The following is a 15,654-nucleotide window of genomic DNA, read 5'->3' on the forward strand; positions in this document are numbered from 1 at the left end:
TTGCTAAACCGTCTCGACTTTAGGCCACTTTTGATTGAAACAAATCACATTAAGTACACAGTGAGCTAACAAATGACAATCAAATATCGACATTACTTTCCGGCCCCACTTAAGGCCGGTACACATCTATCATGCATCCTTCCGATCCGACTACGATCATACACTCGAACGAGCCTGAGAGGGAAATGATACTAGAGTTTGAACAGCTTGGTTCACACCTTTGCGACACGTGTCCGATCCCAGTCCTACACGACTCCGATCACGCATACGATCGTGCATGCTATTCGTTTCACGGCTGCAGAACGAGTGTCGGTTGGAATTTGTGATAATATTTTTGAGTTTTTGTTACTAAATTGGCAATAATGTTGGGTATAAAACCGGAAGAGTTTATTGAGGAAGTGAAGAAATATCCAGTACTGTATGACTAGACAAAGGAGCAGTACCGAAACGCCGACTACAAAGTAATGATCTGGAAAAAAGAAATTAAATGTCAAAGGTACAGAACAGATTAAATATTATCCTTACTTATTACATACAAAGTAGACGCATAAACACAATATTCGATGATTAGAATGCCAAGCGGTGTCCAGAAGTGATTGCTTGTCTGAAATATGTGCCTTGCTTAGACAAAGTTTCTTGGAGCTTAAGTTCCAATAGGTTAAACGCCGCCAACGACATTCTAAAATATTGGTAAAATTTTGTCTCGGCATCTAGCAGATGAGGTAAAAGTGTAGAATATTCTCCTTTTACGGATTTTCTTTTCCAAACAGAATGTACCCAAAATCTGTGTTTTCCTCTGTTCTCCATGAAATCTCTAGGATTTTCTTCTTCTTTCTCTTCTAAACAAATTGCCACCATGGCTAAATCGTAGTTGCTATATTTCTGAACATAGCCTTTCGCGAGTTTAATTGAATCGAGACTGCCAAAAGTGGCGAATGTATCGAACCAGAGCTGGAAATCGGAAAGAACTCGGAAGCGTGTAGGATATGTGTGCTAACCCCTTCCGATTCCGCACCGATCAGTTCTTTGGAACAAGATCGGACCGGAGTCGGATCGGAGAGGTGTATGACAAGTGTGTCTCAGCCATTATAGTGGATGAATTGATATTTACTTAGTAAGAGATTCGCAGTTATTGACCAAAGTTTTTATGGCCACAGCAAGTTGATTTATGATATCCTTTTCCTTCTTGCCTTCTTTGTTGTACGTTGGTAATTGAATTTGTTTGACGTAGCAGGGTAATATTGCTTCTAATATTATCTAAAATGAATATGAGAATCGTTGGGTGACGAATAACATGCTTTACTACAGAAACATATTTTAATTCATTACCATTATTCCTTCAACTCACACAGTTTTTTTGTATGGTAAAAATTTTGTAATCAATATTTAACTAACTTCCCGTTAAACAATCAACTTGAAATTTTGTATACTTACTCCCGATGACAATATGAATCGATTAAAGAATTAATTGACCAAATTTTCAAATTTAGTCAATTAACCTATTAAGTTGAAATTTCATATGGAGAAATTTGTTACATTTCACACTATATTTTGCGCTATGACTTCTATATAGATTGTGATACATGACTTTATTAATATTAATAATTAAAATAAAAATTTTTGTTTGAAATATGCTACGAAAACTCGGAAGTTTGAAAGAGGTTTTATGACAATTTGCTAAAGATATGTGCTAGTTTTTATTGGTATTAATTCATACATACCAGCATCTGGTAACCTCTAACACTTTCAGATGAGTAGGAAACTACCATAACACACATTGAAATACAGTCCAATATGGTAACCATTTCGTTCTCGTCGTGGTAGCAAAAATCGATTGCTTTTAAAGGTTTTTCTTCTTTGACCAATTCTGCTATGTTCAATGGATCTGGAGATGGCGTTTCCAGACTCATTAGGAGGTTGAATAAACAACTAGATTGAATCTAAAATAAAATGTCATTTGAATGTAGTAATATCTGATAATATATATATTCTAATATACTGTTTATTTGACCAATTTCCATGGATGATGATATCTCTTTTGTTATAAAAAACTTTTTGTACCTACTTTAAGAACTAGGAGAGCCTCTCTGTATATTTTGAGATACCACGAAACTAGTTAGAGGTGGCAACTCTGCATTTTAAAATACCGTTATTTGGCGACTTATTTGGCGATATATAATTTCTGCTTATTCTTCAACGTAAATAAATATTCATAGGATGACCGTTTCAAGAAGACACATGAGATAGATGAAGCAATTCATGAATTTTTTGCATTCCAAAACATGATTGGATCAAGTTTATAAGATCTGGATGCTTCGGTTACCAAAGTGCATTTATGTATAGGATGATGAATTTGAAAAGTGATCAATTATTTTCTTGAGAAGACTTGTATTTCAAAATGTATAGCTTCACCTATTAGTGACAGGTAACAAATAGAGCCTCTTTAATCCCAAATATGTCCAGCAGCATTTAAATCGGTTACAATGTAATCATAAACATGTTATCTGACTAAAATCGCTATAGAAGCAGGCTAACAAACTAGAAAGGACTGAAATTTACTACTTTTCCATGAGAACAACTCATATTTCATCAAACGTCACCGTTTTAAGGTTAGAACATAGCTGGATTCAGTGTACAGGCTTATAAGGAGATTATTTTAAAGAATAAAAATTATAATGGAAAAAAATATCTTGCTTCTTTGTTAAGTTGGAAACTTTTCAGACAATCCTTGTAGCAAACGCTATAACATCTATATTCGCGGATTGGAAAGATTAATTTTACCTTATGAGCATCGCCGTAAGTTCCTTCCTCATCAGTATCCAACATGGCGGAAACGGAACCAAACATTTGCAAAATAAATGGTTTCCTATTCATCAGATAAAATTGTTTCACAGCATATTCGATTGTGGTAGTCACCAACTTATTTGTCTGATGATTGGAGTAGATTTTCAATAAAGTCGGCATGATTAATAGATATCTGAAAATTGTTTTACATCAACCTATTTGTTTTAGTTTCCAGTTAAAGAGAATGCATGCCACCATTTTGAATAAGACCGTCACCAACTGCATGGAGACGTGCAGTTGCATCGATTTCCAAAGACGGCATCACCATTTTGACACATCGTGTTTAGATAAGTTTGAAACGCCCGTCGTCATTAAAGATTTGTGGTTTTTAGCCTTTGGAAAATCATGCCAAAATAATTCTATTCAAGTAAAGACATACACTTGGTCAGATTCAAGATGGTAGCTCCCAAGCTAAAGCCATCGCATCAAAATTTTTTCTGATATTCGCATATTTAAGAGTGTGTGATTGAAAAACAACTTTGTATCAGAAAATATATACTCCGGTTCAGAAGAGAATTTCAAATAGTAATACATCCAGAATAAAAAAAATAGAGTAAAATATACTTTGTATTAATCATTCAAAATGGGGAGAATGATGGTCATGAAGTCATTGATAAAGTAATAGAAAATATCTTAACTCTTACATATGTAAATTGCTGCGATATTAAGTACTTGACACACAGTAAACCAGTTTTCGAGGAATGAGCCTTATCTTTTTGATATCTGGGATAAGTAAATGCTACCAGCCCCAAGCTGAGTGGGGTATATGATAATCATAATAATATAGAAGCATGAAAAATATATCTGACAAGATAAGGGAAAAAGCTGGAAATATGTTTAGGAAACAAGTTGATGAATTGTTGAAATGTTTGAAAAAATATATTAATTATTGCTATAAAAACATACCTTGGAAAATACTTTTGATATGATGAAGAGGTTGAATTAATCAGAAAAAGTATAACTATTTGATTAATCACTTACTTACCCATTTGTTGAAAATATATTTTTGAAATGAAAAGCGGCGTTTATATAAGTCGCTGTAACGTATCTTAAAATACAAGCATCTTCAGAATGCAGAACTAACGCTCCATTCAAAACATTCACAAATAGATGAATATCTCCTGAATAAGCGAAATTTCCTGCCATAGCCTCGAACATTCTTGCTATAAGTCTCACCCACATAAATTTATGTAAGACGTCCAAACCAAGAAGTTCTTTTCCTGAAACAATCGCACTTGAGATTGAAATCGTTTTGTGAGTTAAGATAATTTTTTCTATTCATGGTACATATTTACTATTAAATAAAACAAAATTATTTTGATCTGTTTAAATCTTATAGAACAAATAGCTACATAGACTTCTATTCTCCCCAAAAAAAGGAAAACGACAAAACATCTTTTAGAACTAACCTTAACAAGTTGAGACTTTCGATTCTCTTTCAATTCAATAATTCCGATTTCAATTCATGCATCTCTTGGAACAATATCACAATTCACGTCATTGATCTTATTTTAAATCGCCAACCGAATTATTACTGAATAGGTATCTTACCCCAAAACGTCCCTAGAAGCATGTTTACCAAACTTGTCGTGAATTATTCATTATCTCTCAAATATTTTCGTGAGCTTCCCAAACACAATCTAAACACAATATAAAATTATCTAGCTTTTATAACCATACACCTAAATGATTAACGTCAAAGCGATCTTGCACGACTCTATGTTCCTTTTGCTGCTTTTAATGATTCCAAAAGAATTCATAATCATTTTTTAACCATAATAGCATTGTAAACTCTTTTTGTTTCTTTCGGAGTCTTTGAAAGTAGCCAAAGAAATCTAGAATCGTGCATAGTCGTTAAATATCTTGAGTCCTTTTAGATGTTTTGCAGCTTTCTCTGCCCACATATTCATCCATACAATTGTAAGATTTAAATCTTTCCACTTAATGAAATAACATGTTAGACTACTGGTCTCTCAAGATTCTCTTAGTTTTTTTGGACTATTGAGATTCAAACTTTTTAATGTAACGTTTGTTTGGATAAATATATATGACATTGGAACAACTTTGTTTTGTTTATACATAAATAAAATGTCGATGTTAACTTACCTAATGGTCCGCTTTTATATAGATCCAAATCAGATTCAAGAGCTTTTCTTGGGAAAGAAGGAAGTTTCATAAGTTCTTCATGTAGAAAAACAACCCTTTGCACCACCATATCTACGTTTTTCAATATCGCCCATGTAAGAAGAACTTTACCGATTTCAACGAACTTGTGAAGAAGTTCTTGTTTTTGCAACGCGTTAAATGCAACATCAGGCTTCATATGAACCAATTCCAATTGTGGATACTGTGATCTTTTGAAAAAATAATAATCGCGGACATATGACGAAGGATTTCTAATTTGATCTACAATAATCAAAATGTCTTATAAAGTGGAATGTTCAATGTATGATACTCACGAGTTTTATAATCGACCAAAAAGAATTCTTTATGTTTAGATTCTTCAATTCCGAAAAAATCTAATCCCTCTCTTAAGATTTGACAAAATTGGGTATCTTCTTGAACTGGAAATTGCGAAGGGATACCTCCCGCATCAGGATCTAAAATAAAAATTGTGTAAAAAGTTATAGATTCCATAATATGAAAACACTGATTTAATATTACCTTGCGGACCGTGTACGATAATCTTTTTTGCCGAAGGAACATTAGCAGTAAGTAAAATTGATGCATCACATTGTTCCTTCCTTAATATTTGCTTGAGATCTTTGAACATAATACCATGAACGCTGTGAACTACCTACAAATATGTTTTCAATTAATAATTAATTGAATTTCATTTAAAATTATTTCAATTAATATGATTATTTGGTCTTACCATCCATAAAAGTGAGAGAGCAGCTCCAATAAGCTTTTGACCATCTTCATGCGGCGTTCTTACGTAAAACATAACATAACCTATAATATAATTATAAAGAGCAAAAGCTGCTTGTTGTGGTAGCTTCGGAATGAATCTTATCAAATGTCTCAATATTTTGAACATTAATTCTTGTTTTTCTCTCGTAAGTCTTTCCAGAATATACCTAAAATAATATTCAAGTTAGAAAGGTAGTGTCAACATTGCTTTCATCGTCAAAAGCGGTGACAATGGCCCTTAAAGTCAACCAACTACCTAATTTATTTGAACATGTATGAATATTAATAGTTAATGGTCGTTATAAAAAAATACCAAATCTAAAATGGATTACCTCAGAAATAAAGCACTGTCTTCCACCAAACATGTCCAAATAACTTGATATGCTACTTCATATACTGCATTTCCATCTGCGGAAACTGCTGCGTCGTCTAAGAGATTTATTATCTGAACAACTGCAGAACACAGACAAGAAGGGAATAAAGAATGAGCGGAATGGAGATGATGACCGGTATTCCTAGGTTGTCCATCAGCTTGTTCATCATCAACTAGAATTTAATAAAACTTTAAATGTTATACTATGTAATTATCGAAATTTTATAGTTATTCAACAATAAACTTTTAGAAAGAACTCAGAGATAACTAAGCCACTAATTATGAATAGGAACTGTATGATTATAGTTTTTCTTGAAATAACCTACCTTCTTCATGTTCTTCGCTGGTATGATACAAACTTGGTTCATGTGCAGCTTGCATTGTAATTGGAATTGTTGTAATCAAAAAGTTTTCTCGTTCTTCCCTTTTCTTATCATCTTGTGCTTGTAACGCCATTTTTATCAGCTCAGTTTGTTGCTTTTTTCTAGTTTTTGTAGCTGTAACTAGTGATCTCTAGAACATTAAATATGTGATCAATTTAATCCAAAAGATAGCTAAGCCACTTACATGTCTTTCTTGATTAATAGTAACTTCTTCAACTTTTGTTTTAACTAGCAATTCCCAAGGAGAATCTACTACATCCAAGGATTCGATACCGATTTTTGGTGACGGTAAAGTGAATTCAATACCAGGTGGTGGTACTTTGAAAAGTAATTGGGCGTTTTCTTCCATTCTTGGCCATACTTGGTATCTCATCTTCCATAACACTTGGAAACTAAAATATCATCAATTTCATGAACACCTATGGAAAATTATTCTTTCAACTAACCGTAGTATAGCATTAATTCTAGTAGAGCAATCAGGATGTGAAAGACCGTGTTGCATTATATCGGATGCTGTTTGAGGAGATTTAACAGCTCCGAGTATAAAAATGGAAGCTGCGCAAGCCGTAACTTCCTGATTTGGTTCAAGAAGTAATTCCCAAGCTACCGGAATAATTTCTTGAAAATTATCTTCGTTTAGAATTACTGCTCCTTTGAGTAATACTGCTAAATGGGAATGGAAGGCGTCTTTAACCTAAAATATGAACTTATATTTTTCCACTCATAGATATAGTATAAGTACCAAATTGAACTTACTTGGGCTTTAATATATTTTAAAATAAGAGGCGTTTCCTCAGGTTTTTTGACAGAAGTAGTTTTTTGATCTCCTGCATCAGAATCTATAATATCGCGAGAAGAATCTTTGGAATACATTTTACCCAGCTGGTCAGTATTTTTATCAATTCTAAAAAATATAAAGTAAGTTTTCTTCCATAGTTATATGAATCACTTACTTATCTTTTTTCCCAACACTATCTTTTCTTCTAATCGGGGATACGGTTGAGCTAGTTTGATCTGATACTTTTCTATTCTGTCCCTTTTCTTTCTTAGTCTTCTTTTTATCGCCAAAATCCATACACAATCTATCCTCCAATATTCCGAATTCTTCACCATACACTTTCCTTACCGCTTTAATAAGTCTACTACATCCTCTCATAACTCTTCTATAGCAAAAAGGATGACAAAAATTTTGATGAGGGCAATAATAGTAAAGAGAATTAGATACTTGGATCATAGTTTTTAGCCACGGCATATGCTTTGAAGTGTCGTCAGTGTCATTACTGTCGCTTGGACTTTCGGGAGGCTGTTCATCGCTTAGAACACCAGGTGATTCTTCACCACTAACCTCCCCTGGTGCTCCAGGTTCAGAAGTATCGCTTCTATCCGATATGGAACTAACTTTTCTTTTAGATTGAATGGAATCTGTGCGTTTCACTGAATCAGGAATCTTCCCTACACAAAATTATATAAAAACTTGTAGAAATAACTAGTAAAAAATATCACATAAATCTTCAAAACGTAGTTCTACAAATCATGTCCTTATTTTATCATTATTATTATCATTATCATATTATTAGAATGTAATAACATATTGCAGTAAATGCAATATATGCAGAATACACATTAAGCAGACGCCTGATTAAGAGAAAATTTCTAGCTTTAGCTGATAATAAAAAATGTGATACAAGGAATCTTTCCATGACATTGAGAATACTATTATAGAACAGATTATACCTATTTCGGAAGAAGCCTTAAAGAAAGACTTTTATTCTTGCAACTGTAGTAATTTGATGAAGATTAGATAAAATCTTATTCCATCTCTCCATTTTCCAAAATAATTCAAATGGCAAACGTAAAAATAGTAAACTTATATATTCAAATTATGCACTTCTATCATTCCAAAAATCAGAAGGCTTGCAAAAAGTTCTTTCTTTTTGATTTAGCATCAACTATAAGAAAATTATGGTATATAGTATATATATATATGGTATATACAGATAAATTCCACTGAGAGCTCGATTATTAAAAAAAACTGGCACACTATGGCATTTATTTTGTAGAGTTTTCCATCTTGAAATTGAAGAAGAATTGGCAAAAATGATATTTCAAATTAACAGCTGTTCAAAAGTTAAGGATGTAATTTGAATTCGATTTTTAAAACTGAAGAAAAAAATTTAATAATACTTTTTAGAGGGATATATATTTGTTGCCTGTAAAGAATGAATGGATTCAAATCAGACGGTTATCAATAGATGAAGAAAACCTTTATTGTTTATTTGCTCTAAAACCACCGCAGCTCGTTGTAGTCTTGGATTATCATCAATAAAAATGACCTGGGGGCCCATAGCGGCATGTAGTTGTGGCTACCACTAGATTTTTATTTACATGTCTTGCCATGTTTTCATCTTTTAAGTCCGTTCATACAAGGGAGTCTAAAGATAATCCTAACGAAACTCAAAGTGAACATCCAGTTCCTCAATTCATTACGCCAGCCTTAGTATTCCAGTGCAAAAACTAATATTTGTTGTTTATGCGTAGGTGTTAATGGTACTCTTCTTAAAAGTCGCATGAATCTAAAATTAGTATTACAGATTCTTCCCTGTATTGAAATGGTTAGAGAAACACCTATAGCAAGTTTTTCTCCCAGGTTCCTGCAGGCATTATGAGGATTTGTTTCAGCTGTAAGTACCAAATAACAAACATCAAAGGTGGTTGTTAATAAATATGGGTCTTCAATGTTTTCGTCTTATGGCAACGGTTCCAGTTTTCAGGAACCGATGAAACAGTCTCAAATTGAGAATTTTGGATATATTTAGTCTGTGTTGAGCCCACTTCGAGTAATCCAATAACCTAAGAAGACGATTCGATAGTTAGTTTTCTTTTTATCATTATTGAAAAGAACAAAACGTTCTGCAATTCTGAATTCAAATAGCTTATCACAGATCCACAAAATCAAAAAATAAAACACCAAAATGAGATTCATTAATGTTTTTTCTATAGATAGCAAATTTAATAAGCAATTGCAAATATATCTATTTAGTTTTGAATAGTTTAGAAAAATCCTTAACATTTGAATAGGTGTATGTATATGTATTCCTATTATTATATTTATATTTCTTACAATCTGGATCCATTCCATCTTTGGTGCCTCTTCTCAGTTTTAAGCTGCGCCTTTTGAAAGAACCTCCACTTGGTGCTGCCGTGCCTCTTCTCAAAATATATGATGGTCTTGCCTGCTGTCGCTTTGGATCATCACCTTGCAAAAATTGCTACAATATTTGTTTTTAGTATTAATAAACGTATACAGTATAAGTTTTTATCATACCTGTAATGTTACAGTTGTATTGCTGCTACCTTCTGATTCATTATCTGGTTCGTGAACCACAAAACTTATTTTTCTTTCTCCAGTTTGGCCTAATGAAAATAATTTATTATAATAACTTTATAATTTCTTTAATATCCAGTTTTAATGAAGAAATTTTATCACCTGAATCTCTGTCACCTGCTATTGATTGCAAACTTTGTGCTGAAGTTTGAGAATGGCCCATAGAAGATAAAGCCATACTCCACCTCCTATTGGCTTCTCTGCTATATAACTTATCCCAAGCGGTTGGCTTACCCTTTTCGATTATTCTTGATGATTTCGGTAAAGTTTGATATGTTTCACGTAAAAACGCAGTAATTTCTTGCAGAAGAACACAAGCTATCAGTCGCAGTGCCATAGGACAAGAAGATCCATATGAATGTATACTTGCCTCGTCCAAGAAATCTTCTTCTTCATCTTGAATCAACAGTTCTCTTTGTTTTTGTTCATCCGTAACCATTGCGATAACTGATGCTCGTAGTGTTTTATCTTCATTAATAAATTCTTCTAATCTTTGTCCTATTATCTATGACGGTGAAAAATTCACGATTATTAATGATTAACTACGAAGATGGTATCAGAAGTATTGACCTGACCTAGAGATGGCAATATTTGCTTGAAAAATACCACTGTATTAGAAACTATACAATCTATACAGCTTATAGTTTGTTTCGTATTTGTTTGGCAGCCATCAATAGTGAACGTTTGCAGTGAATTTGTAAACATGGAAAATATTAGTCATCGTTATGTGATACAATACTTTTATTTGAAATGGCTGAGCCCTATCAATACAAAAGCTGAACTAGATTCTACTCTAGCTGGGCCTGTTCCTTCGTTATCAATAGTAAAATATTGAGTAGCAGAATTTAAACGAGGTCGTACGGCCGTTGGAGATCAGCATCGCAGAGGTCGAGAAAATGAGGTGACGACTCCAGAAATCCATAAAACCATAAATCCATAAATCCATAAAATATTTCTTAGAAATAATATCGAATTTTTGTGTCGTTTCATAACTATGGATGAAACGTGAGTCCATCACACAACACTTGAAACGAAAGAATAATCAAAACAATGGACTGAACAAAAAGGAAAAACTATCAATAACGAGTATTATGCGAACTTATTGCAACGTTTGAGCGAAGAAATAGAAAAAAACGGCCGCATTTGGCTAAGAAGAAAGTATTGTTTCATCAAAGCAATGCACCAGCTCCCACATCCGTTATTGCAATGGCCAAAACTAATAATTAAAGTTTGAATTGCTACCTCATGCATCCTATTAGCCAGATTCAACCCCCTCGGATTATTATTTCTTCCCAGACTTATAAATGGCTCGGTGGTCAAAGATTTTCCAACAATGAATAGGTGATGTAGGCAGTTAATGGCTATTTTGAGAAGCTTGCCGATTCTTATTAAAAAAAGTGTATCGAACTTATTGTGCATCGCTGGGAAAAGTGTATGAGAGAAAAGGAGATTACGTTGAAAAAGAAATATTATTTCCAAAATTATTGTTTTTTCTCTGTTGGGCCAGGTACTTCTCGTACCATCCTCGAATATACATAAATATATGTATTTTTACTTACTTCTGCCCACTGATAAAACATTTTCCCTGCGGCTCTTTGCATAACATGTGATCTTCGAAGTCCAGTAGTACTATTTCCTCTTGCTGGTATAGGACCTGATGGTCTGTACACTGGGATATTATACTTCATCCACGGAGGCCACTGATTTTTATTACAACAATGAACAAAATATGCGCATTCTAGAAGGAGAGATGCTCTTGCCACTACGGTTGAATGAGGCTGAAAAATTAATTTCAAATAAATCTTTGTGATTATTGATGAACTGTTAATTTATACCAAGTCTAAAACTGACGCTAATAGATGGGCATCAGGAACAGAGCCAGGGGGACATGTTTCTAGAAGAAAAGATAGTCTTGACACTCCTTGGCAAACTAAATTCGTTGAAACCAATCTTCTTTCTTTTAGGACTACAAATTCTGATTCTCTAGATGTTTCACCGAATTCCATGGAATTTTTTCTACTAAAATCTGCGAGAGTGAAATTATTATGATAAATAATTAAATAATTATAATTATTATATTTTCAACAGGTCAAGGTAAATGGATACCTTATTGATAAGCGTTATTCACTTCCTTCAAAACAGTGTCAAAATGTGTTGTTTACAATATAGGAAGGAGAAAAAATTATTAGTTATAAAGATAAGCCTTCTCTACAAAAAAATAACAACAGCATAATGTACATACATCCACCAGCGGATTCTTCTTGACTACCATCTTTCTTCTTTCCTTTTTTCAAAACAAATTTGAACTTGTCTTCCATTCTACGTTTAGCTTTTTGAATACTTTGACTCACGTTACTAAAACCAAATGGACACTGTTACATGAGAAGCAAGTCATATTATTGGCTTTAAAACTACAGGGGTTTATGTATGAGCGTGATGTACATAGTGATGATGGTTACATTAAAACTTAACGTAAGATAGTAGTGGAATATGTGATTGAGCAAATTGTTGATAATAGTAATTGATCAAGATAAATTTTGTGATACAGCACGACCACGGCAAAGCTTTTTGTATTTACGCCATAATGTGTCTTGATGAGCAAAGTACTTGTGGACGCTTAATTAGGTAAGACAGTGAAATGGTTTGTAGGAACATCATTAACATAATATACAGCTATTCTATTGCAGTAAATACAAACCACGTAGGCTGTTATAAGCAATAACACTAGCTAATAGATCACAGTGTTAACACTTTGCATAATTGGGTATTCTAATTTCGCGTAGAAATTCTTCTCTTATTGCTTTACGTAATTTTGGTACTAAATTAAGATAATAAACTCATGAAATTTTTTCATTGGTGGTGAACCTCGACGTTTCCATTCCTTACCACAATTTTTTAAACGCCAGTATTTAATCACTGCATTTTGCTCGACACAATGCCTTTTCGTACTGAGGTGTACATGATGATGAATAATTTATTTTGGTTCATGAATGGGCCAGTGTAGAAGCAAAGAGGTTAGCCGAAGTATTTGATTATTTGTGAACAAACCTTTTTCCATGTTCTTTCTGCTGATAGTATTTTGACGCTTGTCTAATAAAGCTCGAAGTATCAGTGAAAGAATCACCATTGTCTACATTATCTAATTCATCAGTTGATGAAGTATCTCCTTTTCTGAACCAGTTAACTGAAATGAAATAATTTACTTTACATTTACAAAGCGAATTTCAGTTTTGGGTCTTACCTAAGCCTCCTAATTTAGACTTTTTTGCTTTTATAGTTATCGTTGGTTCCACAGCGATACCTAATGCTCGTTCGCTTTGTCTTGGAGTCAAAATATGATGTTTTTTTCTCAAATTTCCCAAAGGACTCTGACTAGTTTTTGGTAGTTCCTCCACTTCAGTTTCCAAAAGACTCTGAAATTATTTTGTTTAAAAATATTTAGATGATAGTAATTATATCATCTTACTGGACAAGTCGATGAAGTACTTCGTTTTTTGAAAAGAGATTTTCTTGTACCTTTGTCTTCTGTATACGATTGTGTATCTGTTGGTATGTCTTGTTGCTCTTCTATTTCTGAAGGATGCATATGCCTTAAAAAACCAAAAACCATAAACATATGAGTAAATTAAGACTTTCGAGACTTGCAAATATAAGTAGTTGCTCTTTCGTGTACATGAATAGGAATTATTAGAAGAACTAGAAAAATATTTGGGCCGAGGATTAAAATTTTGTGAAATAATGATTTTAGACAGAATTCTTAATCGCCTTGGACAGAATCAAAATTGAATGAGAGAAACGGATATTTAACAACGTAAGAAACGTATCCTCACATGCAGCAAAGTTCATTTGAAAAACAGTTTTTCTAACCGTTAGATAAGACAAAGATAAGCCATAGAATTGCCAGCTAGGTCACCAAACTTGTTACTTCTTGATTATTTCTTTGGATATACCCGATAAAAGTGTTTGTGGCGAAACCGGCAGATCTAAAGGAATTCGGATACTAAAAATTATAAACATATACTCGATGACCCACTAGAAAAAATGAATTTGTATATTTTATTCATGAGATCAATTTGAAAAACTTTAGTTCATTTTGTATAAAGAATTTTTATTTTTATTTGTAGCTAAGGGATTCATTTATGTTAAAAACCTGGTACTGTTATTTTATGCTAAAATACCTCTCACCTAATCACTCTAGTAGTCTGGAGAGTAGCATCTTTTTTGCTAGGTCTATCAGCAGTATCAATTAAAGCACTTAAAGCTACCCTTCTAAAAATACTACCATGTCCTTCTTTGATGTATGTCATCAGTTGCCTGATTTCGCAGTAAAGACCCTAAAAATAGATTAGATAACAAAAAAATATTAAACAAACAAATATTGAACACTTTTCTTATCATAACTTTATTCAATAAAGGCAAGTAAACGCTTAACATGCGTTGAGTGGAAGCAATTGTGATCGTGTTTAAGAAATTTCATCAAGTTCGCGATAATTTAGTAGATACAACAGTGATTTTTTACACATAAGCTGAAAGTATAATTCGAAACAAACGCTGTGGTCTACTCTCCAAAAATCTGGTGTACGCGCTATGATCTGCTATGATTTTGTGGTCAGAACAACAATGTCTTGAATTGTTACAACGCGTATTTGGTGATGGAAGTCCTTCACGACAACCGTCTTTCACTGGTTTAGCGAATTTTTAATAGAATGGGTATTGCTTGGCGATAAGGCACTTGTTGAAAGACCCGATTGTATAGTTACTGTTAGAAACATTGAGATATTGAGACGTATGATCAGAGAAGGTCCAAGATGCACATATAAAGTGGGGCAACTTGGTGTTTGATCCGCAAATTCTATTTTACATGATCATATTCACGTGCAAAAGCCGAGGTCTGTCAAGAATAATATGTACGCCGTTTTCTTTCATAGAACAGTATTAGTGAAAGCAATTAAGCTAGAAGTAAAACAAGTTATAGTAAATGGGTGCCTTCAATTCTGCAGCCAGTTAATATTCGCAGGCTGCATCACTATAATGAATCGTCACAAAATTTACAGCAGACCAATGAATTTTTACGTGAAAATAAATGTGACAGACTTTGATTTTGCGAGTTCTGATTATACTGATTCAATCTAAAGATACATTCACGTAGTCAACCTATGGCGACGGAGGTTGAGATAGATGAAGCAATCTATAAAGTAGTGGAAGCTTAGATTATATAAATGTATTGATTAGATGGTAACTAGTTTGAATATTGTATATATAAAATCATTTTACTGAAAGAAAAATCATCAAGATCATCAAAATAGCCATTAACTGCCGCCGACATAACCACTTCATTGTTGGAAAATCTTTGACCACCGACCTTTTCAGGTCTGGAATCAGAAAATAATCCGAGGAGGCTAAATCTGAGGAATAGACTTCATGAAGTAGCAATTCAAACTTCAATCAATTAATTTTGGTCATTGCAATAACGGATGTATGAACTGGTGCTTTGTCTTGATGAAACAACTCTTCTTAGCCAAATGCGGCCGTTTTTTTTTTAATTCTTGATTATCCCACGCGTATCTCAAAACGCCATAACCTTGCCTGCAGATAGAACGGTCTTTGCCTTCTTTAAAGCTGGTTCTCTCTGTTTTCAGTCTATTGGTGTGTTTATTGTTTTGTTTCTGTGGTGGATCCAGGTTTCATCCATGGTTATGAAGTTGCGCAAAAATTAGACTTTACTTCTAAGAAATCTTGTCAAACAGTCGATGGAA

The 15,654-nt window shown here is 33.4% G+C and overlaps 1 protein-coding gene across 2 annotated transcripts in view; it reads right to left on the bottom strand.

The window, feature by feature from the left end:
• The window catches only part of LOC130442371 (protein unc-80 homolog), a 63,029-nt gene that overhangs the window by 22,142 nt on the left and 25,233 nt on the right, over nt 1-15,654 (bottom strand). For both annotated transcript variants that reach the window (XM_056776427.1, XM_056776426.1), the window contains 24 exons: nt 14,084-14,232; nt 13,365-13,488; nt 13,140-13,311; nt 12,947-13,082; nt 12,141-12,253; nt 11,734-11,924; nt 11,458-11,676; nt 10,001-10,403; nt 9,839-9,927; nt 9,635-9,782; nt 7,467-7,965; nt 7,270-7,417; nt 6,960-7,207; nt 6,698-6,905; nt 6,457-6,643; nt 6,090-6,303; nt 5,720-5,924; nt 5,509-5,641; nt 5,304-5,444; nt 4,951-5,250; nt 3,830-4,064; nt 2,782-2,977; nt 1,722-1,940; nt 1,112-1,257 (listed from right to left, as the gene is read on the bottom strand). In XM_056776427.1, coding sequence (XP_056632405.1) covers nt 1,112-1,257; nt 1,722-1,940; nt 2,782-2,977; nt 3,830-4,064; nt 4,951-5,250; nt 5,304-5,444; nt 5,509-5,641; nt 5,720-5,924; nt 6,090-6,303; nt 6,457-6,643; nt 6,698-6,905; nt 6,960-7,207; nt 7,270-7,417; nt 7,467-7,965; nt 9,635-9,782; nt 9,839-9,927; nt 10,001-10,403; nt 11,458-11,676; nt 11,734-11,924; nt 12,141-12,253; nt 12,947-13,082; nt 13,140-13,311; nt 13,365-13,488; nt 14,084-14,232 — 4,823 coding nt within the window. The remainder of the gene's footprint in view (nt 1-1,111; nt 1,258-1,721; nt 1,941-2,781; nt 2,978-3,829; nt 4,065-4,950; nt 5,251-5,303; nt 5,445-5,508; nt 5,642-5,719; nt 5,925-6,089; nt 6,304-6,456; nt 6,644-6,697; nt 6,906-6,959; nt 7,208-7,269; nt 7,418-7,466; nt 7,966-9,634; nt 9,783-9,838; nt 9,928-10,000; nt 10,404-11,457; nt 11,677-11,733; nt 11,925-12,140; nt 12,254-12,946; nt 13,083-13,139; nt 13,312-13,364; nt 13,489-14,083; nt 14,233-15,654) is intronic.

Source organism: Diorhabda sublineata, chromosome 4, assembly GCF_026230105.1.
Source record: "Diorhabda sublineata isolate icDioSubl1.1 chromosome 4, icDioSubl1.1, whole genome shotgun sequence".
NCBI classification, from domain to species: domain Eukaryota; kingdom Metazoa; phylum Arthropoda; class Insecta; order Coleoptera; family Chrysomelidae; genus Diorhabda; species Diorhabda sublineata.